The sequence below is a fragment of the Poeciliopsis prolifica genome, unplaced genomic scaffold (genome assembly GCF_027474105.1).
Source record: "Poeciliopsis prolifica strain line A6 unplaced genomic scaffold, Auburn_PproV2 SCAFFOLD027, whole genome shotgun sequence".
NCBI classification, from domain to species: domain Eukaryota; kingdom Metazoa; phylum Chordata; class Actinopteri; order Cyprinodontiformes; family Poeciliidae; genus Poeciliopsis; species Poeciliopsis prolifica.
The window spans coordinates 5055161-5065784 of record NW_026562402.1 but is presented as its reverse complement, the minus strand read 5'-3'; the positions used below and the strand labels follow the sequence as shown (position 1 = coordinate 5065784).

Genomic DNA, 10624 nt, shown 5'->3' with positions numbered 1-10624 from the left:
CATTTGATGAAACCGTACAAAGTGGTTTTCAACTTCAGTTGTTGTTGAGTTTGGCTCCAACAACAGTTGGCCATTTCTATGCTGATGACATTCAGATCTATTGTTCTTTTCAGCGCTACTGAATGTCTGAAATGACCCTCCTTGATAAACTGCCAGTCGCATTGAGCAGAGGTTCAATTAGCCTTTTCTCTAAGACAGAGACACTCATCTCTCCTGAGAACGAAGCAACAGAAATCAAGCTATTCCTGGGTGCTTTGGCTTCTGTCACACCTCAGCGTAGAAATCTTGGCATCATCAGGATCGATCCTGAAGTCGTTATTCCGAAAAGTGAAAGTCGAAGGTCCCTGAGTTTCAGTATCCAACAAAACTCAGTGATCGTACCACTTTTTTTAACTTCATACTTTAAGTCAGACCAATCATGAGTGTACTTCAAGTTCGGTGAGGCCTATAAGAGAGTTCTGAAGGGTTTCAGCCTCAGTAAGAGTGATTGCCTCTCCCTCTCACCTCTTGCCATCCTCCAGCTGCTCCCACGTTGAGTCAGTGAGAGGGGATGATACGGGGCCGGGAGGACACCATCAATCCACCGTAAACACGCAGCACGTCTTAGGGCCCCCCCCTCCGCTCAAGGGCCTACATGCCCCGGGCGGGAGTCGCTCCTCTGTCTTCCTCCAGCAGGACAGGCCTGAGCCGTCCGGCTGGGAGACCCTCCAACATGAACTGCTGTCTAATATTAACTGCAGCGCAAACAAATCAGCAGTAAACAAAAGGCAAGAGTAAACAAACTCCCAGGGCCTGGAACTTTTATGATTCTGTTCTAGAAAGATGTGTAATATTTACTCTCTTCTTGCTCTGGGAAACAAACAACTTCGCATTCACACATTCTGACGTGCGGCGAGTGTTGTACATCTCGGAGGTCTCGTGTGATTTATCAGGTCGCAGTCGTGTCCAGCTGTGTGGACCGCGGGTCCAGCCCCGTCCTTCCGGGGTGTCCCCACTTTCCCTTTTGTCCACCCCCGAGGGACAGTCAGGCCCTCCTCCAGCACTTCATCACCACTGACGAAGAGCCTCAGCTGCATTCTTCCTCTCTCTCTCTGTGTGTGTGTGTGTGTGTGTGTGTGTGTTTTTAAGTACATATCAGTCGTGGAGACCTGAACACATCGTGGGGATTAAGGAATGTCTCCTCACCGTCCAGATCCGTCACGTTCCGTGTGAATTCTCAGACGGCTTCCGTGTTTTCTTGGTGCAGGAAAATAGACTTTAAAGGTCACAGCGTGGAGCGAGGATCCCTGAGTCCAGATGAGAGAGTGGACCGAGTCTGAGATGAGCTTTCCGGCAGGGGGGTACCTCTCCGCCTCGGAGGGTCACTGCTCCGCTGAGCCGCTCCAGTACTACGGTGAGTCCTCCGTAACACTCCACGCTCCTTCTTGATCACATACACCGGGAGTTTTTGCTTTTCTTTCCCGCCTTTTATATTTTCAGGAGCATCTATGGAAAGCCTGTCAAAGAATCTCAGAGATTCTTTGACAGGCTTTCCTGTCAATACCTAAAAGCACAATACCTAAATTGTACTTTTTAAATTCACTTTAAAAAGCACAATTTAGGTATTTTTGTGCCAGTATTTGCACCTCCAGATTACACTCAAAATACATTTTACATCATTGTTTAACATTATTGTTGGACAATTGGTTCTGTGAACCGCATGATGCTTCACAGTGGTGAAGCAACGAATCAATTAATTGCAAAATTAATAAAAATGAAGTAGATGATTGCCATTCTAATGATTAATATTTTGTGAAGGACGGTTTTGTAATGATCCGTTTTATTTACAGTTTTAGTTGAGTGTGTGTTTTTAAGTTTCTGTTTTATGCTTTGATTTTGGTTTTAATTTGGAGATTTGAAATATGTCCAGTGATTTGTGAGCCTTCTGGTCCTGAAAGCCTGCAGACAGTGAGTAATGCTATTACCTGCTATTACCTGTTATTACCTGCTATTACCTGTTATTACCTGTTATTACCTGTATTACCTGCTGTCTGCTAAGTCAATGCAATGCAGAAACACATTTTGCATTTGTTCTTCGATGTCAGTATAGAGTTGGTGTCCCGCTGGAGAATAAACTTTTCCAATCTTCCTTCCAGTATTTTCCTTTCTTAGCTCCTTCTATCCTCCCAGCAGTCCTCATCACTGTGCAGCCACCACCGTGTAATATAATGCGGACGGTCCAAAGTGTCCGTCTGAGCAGTGGATCGAAAACAACCTTTTTGCTTCTCCTCTGATTAATGCTCAGTGAGACGCCTTAATCATTTGTCTTTGAATAAGACCTTTACTCATTTGTCCTATGACAGAGGTCAAAGCAGTGCTACGGTCCACCTCCATTTGTTCCTGCTAGTGTTTCTTTTTATCCCTCCAGGTTTTTGACAGGGATGCTCTCCTACAGCAATCTGTATTCCTGCAGCTCTGCAGAAGCCTCTTACTGAAGACACTGTTGTTTTATGACAGTCTGATAAGTAAGATGTCCATAATGTTTTTTATTTGATGAAGAATTGTTTGCACAATAATTTCCAGAGGGTCCAGAGAATCCGGCTTGTCTGCCAATGTTTGCCCTTGACGATCAGTGGAAGAGACGGTTTGAACTTCCTCCCTCTCCCCTCATTGTTGGTCCTTCTTCAGGTCCATAGCGCCTCTTTTTTGGGGGTGCAGTTGAGGTATTATTTGAGCTTTGTGATGTTAATCATCCACCCCAAGTTGTAAAACACTTTGTTGAAATTGCTGTTATGTTAAGTGTAAAGAAATTGTTTGGACTAGAAATGAAACAAAATATTCTTGGTGAATGTTGTTAGCATTGGCCAACTCTTACACTATTTCATCATATCTTGTTGCAAAGATTAAAAGTTTCTAACACCTTTAATTGACCTGAAATACATTCACTGTCTAAATGTGAACTATCTTACCAAATGACTCAAAGAGAAGAGCTGATGCTTCGTTTGTGGACAGCAGAAATCTGTTTCTCACACTTTTAATCCATTTGAATGAGTCAAGTTTATTTGTATCTTTGCACCTTTCAGCAAGAAGGTTGATATATTTCATAAAACCATCAGACACTGTATTTTTTGGACTTTAAGCCCTTCTTTTTTTCCCCTTGCTTTGAACCATGCTGCTCTCACTAAGATGAGCTTAAAGTGCTTTTTCCAAATAGAAAAGATTCCAATATGTGAACATTGTTTCTTTATTTGAATTTACCTTGACACAGCATTACTTCAGTGCAACATTTGATCTGTAAAGTACAAATTTGACCATCTGTATATTCTAAACCAAGAAAAATTTGAGTGCTTATGCATAATTATATTGAACTTCAGTCAGTTGTAGTTTTATATTATCACATTAACATAGATCATAAAGATAACATCTATAGTAGAGGCCTTCATTTATATTAATAAAAATCATGAACATCTGTCAGTCTGTCAGACAGTAATAAATTTATTCCAGGGGTTTTGAACTCCAGGGATTGAGGGCCGGCGTCAGGCATCTTTTCCACCCGTCTCTGCTTCAACACACCTGAATCTGGTGATGAGCAGGACTCTGGAGAACTGGACTGTATACTGAGGAGGTCATCCATTTGATTCAGGCGTGTTGGACCAGAGACACATGATTCCGAACCCCAAAGCCTGGAATCAAAGGCCAGTTGTACGGCTCCTTCTCTCAAAGGAGTCATGCAAATAAGAAAGTCATTTGGTGACTTTATTATTCTTCAGTTTTGGGTGATTTTATCCCCTCCTTACTTTCCATGAACTTTATTGAAGCACTCAATGTGCAATACATTAAGCTGGTTTCTCCCAGTGGTGCAAAAGCAACATCTCTGGAAACGATTCTTGCATTGACTAACCAGTATGTGTCTTGGTCACATCTTGAAGAGAAGTGTTCGTTTGAGATCTATTTCCATGACCTACTGACTTTGTGCCAAACCTTTGCATAAGAAAATAAGCCTCAATCTGTGAGGAGGCCAGTAAATCCGTCTTCCCTCCTATGACACATTTTAAAAATATCAAAAAGGTGAATTGCCTGTACTTGTATAGTTCTTTATCAAGTCTGAATGACCTGAATGTGCTTTTCACCACATTTCTTGGACCTGATCATGACTCTGTACCTTGAGGGGTTTTGGTTATACAGTATTGTTACGCCTCTCAGGGGCTCATTGATCTATTTGACATCAGTCACTGTGCAGTTCTTTCCCATCTTTCTTTCTACTGTGATAATATTGTTGTGTTTCTAGTGGACCTCATTTGGATCCTCTTTAGTTTTAAAGGACACAATTATCCCTTCATCATAAACTGTGCAGGTGGTGACAGAGAGCCACATGGCTGGTGAAGGGGAGATCATCCTCAGTAATCACTGCCTATAGCATAAAAAATTAAAGGTGTGTGTGTGTGTGTGTGTGTGTGAGAGTGTGTGTGTGTGTGAGAGAGAGGGGAGGCGGGTTCAATTGTCATGCCTTGTTCTCTTTCATAATGCCGCATCTCTTTAAAGTAAGCTCCAGCTTTAACATAAGTTTCTAAATTGGCGTTACCAAAATGTCAAAGGTCAACAGGAAGGGTCAGTAATGTATCATTTCACAATAAACCACGAGTGACCTACTGGCTGCAACACAACCTCCTATCCTCTCTCTGTGACAGCTGACCAATGAGAACCCAGAGACACGAGACACTGAAAAAAAATAAAAGAGAGAGAGAGAGAGAGCATCGTCGAGGTGGTTCTGCCGGACTGCATCATGGGATCTATTAATACTGATGAGTATCATTAAGTGGGGTGAGCCGTGGGGGGTTGTTTAGCTCCCTGGCGTGCGTGGGATGGACGGGGAGGCTGAGGAGTGTTTAGACAGCGCTCAGATGGTTTACAAACAGTACGAAGCACAGCCTCTGTCACACCGAGCAAGCAGAGACCCCCCACACCCCCTCCTCCTGCTCGCCCCCCGACCCGCCGCCAGCGTCGTCTAATGAAGACAGGAAACATCTGGACGCAAAGGGAAGGAGAGGATAACAATAACAGAGCATGACAAGGGTGAATGAGGGCCGATCTGATGGGTCTCTTAAAATCTGAGACACAGCAGACTTTTACAGAGATGGGTATTTGAGTCACTAACATTTCAGTAAGTCAAATACTGACTTATTGCGAATAAATCATGGATTTTAATGCTGTCTATGATTCGGCTGCATTAATACGCAGCCCTGGTAAAGATGCCCAAATGACGTCTCCTTTTACTGAAGCAGGTCGGCTCTCAGTGAGCCATTCAGAAAACTGCAGCTGTTGATCTCAGTGTTTTTAATTAGCCTCTATTTCAACTAACTAACTAACTAACTAACTAGCTTTTACGTTAGCTCTCTTTAAAGATGAATAAATTGAAGGACTGCTAGAAAACACCTGCAGAAAGCGTGAAGAAATTTTGACCAAAACTTCAAAATGAATGTAACTAAGGCTGGCATCTCGGAAGGGCCTATAAACAAATGACTGCTTCAACTGTATTTTTTGTTTTTGTTTTCTCTGCACATCCTGGGAGCTCCGACGGCCTCCGATCAAATCGTGGATCTTGTGGCTTGTTTACGCCTGCGTGTCCATCTTCAGCAGACAGTGTGGCCGCTGGGTGGGCTCTCCGTCTGATCAGCGTCAGCGGCCAACTGCTCCCACAAGGACCTCGTTTGTCCAGATGTACTTTCATGCGCTGCCAGTGGCCCCACATGCTCTCTCATCAGAGAACATCTCGAAGCCCCTGAACAATCCGGCGTGGCACGCAGAGAGCTCAGCTGCATCCTGTTTAGGCAGTCTGAACGAGTTCACAAAGTCTCACTCTGGGCTTTTTATTGAGTCCCAGTAGGGTGATCAATACGGTGAAGTCACTCAGGGTCTCGTAGAGCCTCAGCGCTATGACGCTCTTGGCTTTCGACCGGCGTCATCTTGAAACGTTCAGTCTGATCGCGGTCATGCTTGTGGCATCTGGTTCACTCGATTGTTATGCTGTTCGGCTCTCTGGAGGGTTTAGATGATGTCATTGTAGGACACAGGAAGCATGAAGCAAGGAGAGCGACAGAGTTATCTGAAATCAACACCTCTCTGTTGTAACGTCGTGTTGTAACGGTGTTCCCTGTCAAAAGCACAGCTGGAGTGTTGCTTTGATTCTTTCATGCATGTTTGAGAAATCCTTTAATCTCCACAGCAACCATTCAGCTGTGCAAAGCGCCTGCGTGGAGCAAGTCCTGCCTTAGAGGATGAAGCTCCACCTCAAAGAGCAGCCTCTCCCACGACTCCCCCATTCAACTCCTCTAGACTAGCCGGCAGAAATTAGCAGACAGCCAGAGTGGAGCTGCTCATCAACTGATCTAATCATACTTCTCAGTGCAGCGCCGGTAGAAGCTTGCTGAAGGTTTAATAGAGGAGCCATGTTGTGATGATTTCCTGAAGGTGGAGTTTCAGAAAGAGCAGGAGATATTTTTTGTTCAAACCTGTGGGGTTTTATTTTTAAAATTATTATTATTATTTTCTCTGCTGCGTAAACTGAAATTCTTGTCTCCAGAATTTCCTAATCGTCCTCTCTCCTTCCAGACATTCTGGCCGACCCGGTGGGCTATCCTCTGCAGGACCCGGACCTCCAGCTGCTCCCTTACAGCCAACAGCAGTATTTCCCTGCCAACCTGCCTTTCCCCTTCTACAGCTCCCCTCCTTCTTCCACCTCCTCACCTTCATCTCTGGCTTCATCCTCTCAGCTCTGCCATCCTCCGTACCAGTACGGCTCACACAGCCTGGAGGGCCCCTGCGATCAGGGCCCAGAGCCCCTGTCTTTGGGGCTGAATCAGGGTTTGGCACCTGCAGGGCTGCCTCTCGTGCGCAGGTCTCGGATGGGGTCGGGAGGAAAGGGCAAAGGCCAGGACGAGTTGTGCGTGGTGTGTGGGGATAAAGCGTCGGGGTACCACTACAACGCTCTCACCTGCGAAGGGTGCAAAGGTACTTGCCCTGAGCGCCGGCTATAAATCTGTTCACGCTCTCGAAGCTAACGCCGGTCTGGGGTTTTGACTTCAACTGCAGGTTTCTTCAGGCGCAGTGTGACTAAAAAGGCCGTGTATCACTGCAAGAGTGGCGGCGGCTGCGAGATGGACATGTACATGAGGAGGAAGTGCCAAGACTGCCGGCTGAGGAAGTGCCGCGCTGTGGGGATGCTGGCAGAGTGTATGGACACTAATTCAACGGCTTGACATGATGGAGCGACAAAAATCACTGATACTGATCCTGCAGTCAAGTTTGTTTGCGCAGCACGTTTCCGTAACAAGACAGTTTAAAGAGCTTTACACCTTAAAAACATAGCAGAGTCATCAATTATGAAGTAGAAATAAATGTTACATTTTGCCAAATGATGTCACCAAACTCATCAAGCAAGCATACGTTGAATGATTCATCAAAGTTCCACTTATTATTTATCAAAGGCAACAGCTGGATTATTAGGCTTGATTCAAAGGAACTCAGTGTTTCAGCAGTTTTGTCATTTTCTGGAAGTTTGTTCCAGATTTGTGGCGCATAGAAGCTGAATGCTGCTCCTCCATGTTTTGGTTCTGGTTCTGAGGACGAAGAACAGAGCAGAACCAGAACCAGAAGACTTGAAGGTCTGGAAGGTTGATACAACAGCAGCAGATCTTTATTTTGGTGCAACAATCGTGGAAGGAGTTTCTATCTTCCTGCTTTTAGTCAGAACAGGAGCAGCAGCGTTCTGGATCACCCTGAAGCTTCCTGGGTTGTTTTTTTTCTAGGCAACATACTGTTGCAGTAATCTAGTGCAAGTAGAGATCAACACATGTATGAGCTCCTCTGTATCTCGCCTTTAGTCCTGGAAACGTTCTTCAGGCGACAGAAGGTCGACTTTGTGACCGTCTTTATGTGGCTCTGAAGAGTGGCGGCGGCTCACAGTGCACGGATAGCTTTTTGACAGCTACAGCACACAATAACACAAATGATGGAAACGTCTTCGTGTTTATATTGTGGTCGTTTATCTTTCCAGGCCTTCTGACAGAAGTTCAGTGCCAATCCAAGCGACTGAGGAAAGGAGGTAAAAACAGGGGGCAAGAAGAGGAGGAGGAGAGCACAGATGGTCGGAGAGTCAGCTTCACTTGCCGGTTACCTGCTCAGGTAATCGGGGCAATATGAGGCCTCCAGCACAGAGCCTTGGGGGCCTGGGTTTCTAAACCCCGTCATTTTTGTCCTCCTGCCCATGCAGACTCAGCAGGCCACGCTGACCCGGGAACAGAGACACATTGTGGACAGGATGGTGGAGGCTCATCGGCAGTTCAGAGAGCAGGACAGTTACATGGTGGGGACACTTGCAGCCGTCACGTCCGCCCGGCGAGACGCTGTGCTCACGTCGCTGTCATGTCAGCAGGTGTTTGAGTGGCAGTGTGCTCTGGAAGGAGACGGCCTGCTGGACGTCCCCTCCCCACAGCTGCAAAGACTGCTGCAGTTCGCCAGAACGGTGCCGGGTGAGTCGGACTTTATGAAGCTACGCTGTTGAAATAAAAAGGAGGGACGGAAAAAAAGATCAGATTTGAAGTTTCACAGAGACTTTGTAAAGGATAAATGAACATATTTATGTACTTTAGCACACTTTGAATTTGTTAAAAGGATAATTAAGACAAAAAAAAATTAATGTGAGGTTAATATCACAGGAAGGGCAAGAGAAAATTTTTTTTTGTTAATTCACTTTGAGCTCTCATTATTATACACTTAATTTACAACAAAAACTGAATTTCTTCCAATTCTTAATAAATGATGACATGCTTGAATTAGTTGAAGAGATCATCCTCTCCTTGTCGAAATGCTATTTATTTACATTTATTGGTGCCCTGATCAAGAATTTCACAGGACTTTCTAATAAATCGATTAGTTTTCCTGTCGTAACATAATCAGAGATGAAAACCCTGCAACAGGGGCGAACAAAGTGCAAACATTTGTGGCCCTTGAAACTGTGAGCTTGCTGGTAAAATAAACCCAGTTCTGACCTCCGACCCAGGATTTGACCTCCTGGATTTCTCAGACCAGTTGAGCCTCCTGTCTGTGTCTTCGCTGGAGGTCATGTTCCTGCTCTCCGCCCAGCAGTTCTCCAACAACCCGGCGAGCCCCACTCCGGGTAAGGAGAAAAACACACACACACACACACACACACACCCCCACACACACACACACACACACACACACACACACACACACACACACACACACACGCACACGCACAAGACCGGAAAAGAAGATGACGCGCTCAGAAACATAAAACACACAAATTCAGAATATCTACGCGTTAACCCTGCAGCTCTTGCGTCCGTGTGATCAGTGTCGCAGCTTTTCAGTGCCTCCGCTTACGGCTGGCACAGAAACCTGGACCCGAAGGAAAACCTGGACATCAGGATGCCCGTCGGCTCGGGTGAGCTCAGTGCGCACTCTTTAGTCTCCACACCCTGGACACGATGGGTCCAATAATGGGACCTGCTTTGTGTGTGGACAGGATGCAGCGAGGATCTCCTCGGCTCGGTGCTGAACTTCCTGCACAGCATGGCGGTGCTGCGTGTGACAGAGGCCGAATACACTCTGCTCACCGCCACGGCTCTGCTCTGCTCAGGTCAGAAATGTCCAGTTGGTGAAACTCTGGCTGCAATCGTTCCAGTGAACACAAAGTCTCTGAATGAACCTCTCGTTGTGCCAAAAGATCTCATTTAGTTTATGCAAATCACAGCAGCTCCGGCTGCATGTTCAGAGCTGTTTTCCTGCTGGAAGTTTAGATTTTAATGCTTTGAACATATGAATTTTTAAATTTATTTAGCCTATTCTTTTTTCTCTCTCTCTCTCTCTTGTGCACTGTGTGCAGATCGAGCGTCCCTGCAGGCGGTTAGTGTTGTGGAGAAAACGCAGGAGCTGATCCTAGACCTGCTGTCCCGGGTGTGCGGGGCCCAGACCGGAGCAACGGGTCGCAGAGGGCCGCAGCGTTTCGGCCGCCTGCTGGGCAGATTGACGGAGCTGCGAACCCTCCATCACAACTACCTCCTCCTGACGGGACAACAGCATGCACGCTGATGCAGACGCTGACCATGTCTTTATGTGAGATGGTCCAGCAAATGACTGTTAGGGGTTGTTTTTTTTTCCATCTGACTTGCCCTTTGGTCACGTAGCTTCAGTGGTTTTAGATTGTTGTAAACAATCTTTTTTTAATATGTTAAACTGTTACCATAAACCCGTCCAGGACAGTATGTTTTGTTGAACAGTTTTAAAGTGCTGCCTCCATGTTTTTTGTTAAGTTTATCTATTAAATAAAAATTAAGAAAGAAAATGATGCAAATGACCAGTTTCTGCTGACATACTCTTTCCTATAGGTTGGTGTATTGAAAACTCATGAGAACATTAGCTGATTTCTTTTACAAAATATGTTGGCTTTCTTACTTTAGGAGCCATTTCAAGCATTCAACATGCAGAAGTGAGTGAATCTTCTTCAGTGCAGAGCATCTGTATTTGAGGCGCACTTTTGTCAGTTCTGTAGCCGTGGGATGCATACATCTCATTTATTTTGAATTTGCCAACATAAAATTGATAGTTTTTCTTTATAGTTATG

General features: G+C 45.4%; 1 protein-coding gene across 3 annotated transcripts; it reads left to right on the top strand.

The window, feature by feature from the left end:
* Positions 1-1100: 1100 nt before the first annotated feature.
* On the top strand, positions 1101-10346 carry nr1h5 (nuclear receptor subfamily 1, group H, member 5). Of its 3 annotated transcripts, none has more exons than XM_055048479.1 (10): positions 1101-1393; positions 6589-6987; positions 7069-7209; positions 8033-8160; positions 8249-8341; positions 8411-8507; positions 9038-9154; positions 9356-9445; positions 9527-9640; positions 9887-10346. In XM_055048479.1, exons 1-10 carry the CDS (start codon positions 1297-1299, stop codon positions 10090-10092), a joined length of 1482 nt encoding a protein of 493 aa, XP_054904454.1. In that variant the 5' UTR covers positions 1101-1296; the 3' UTR covers positions 10093-10346. The 3 variants fall into 3 exon arrangements, with proteins under 3 accessions (XP_054904454.1, XP_054904453.1, XP_054904452.1); XM_055048478.1 differs by having other exon boundaries at positions 8408-8507; XM_055048477.1 differs by having other exon boundaries at positions 8249-8507.
* Positions 10347-10624: the final 278 nt, after the last annotated feature.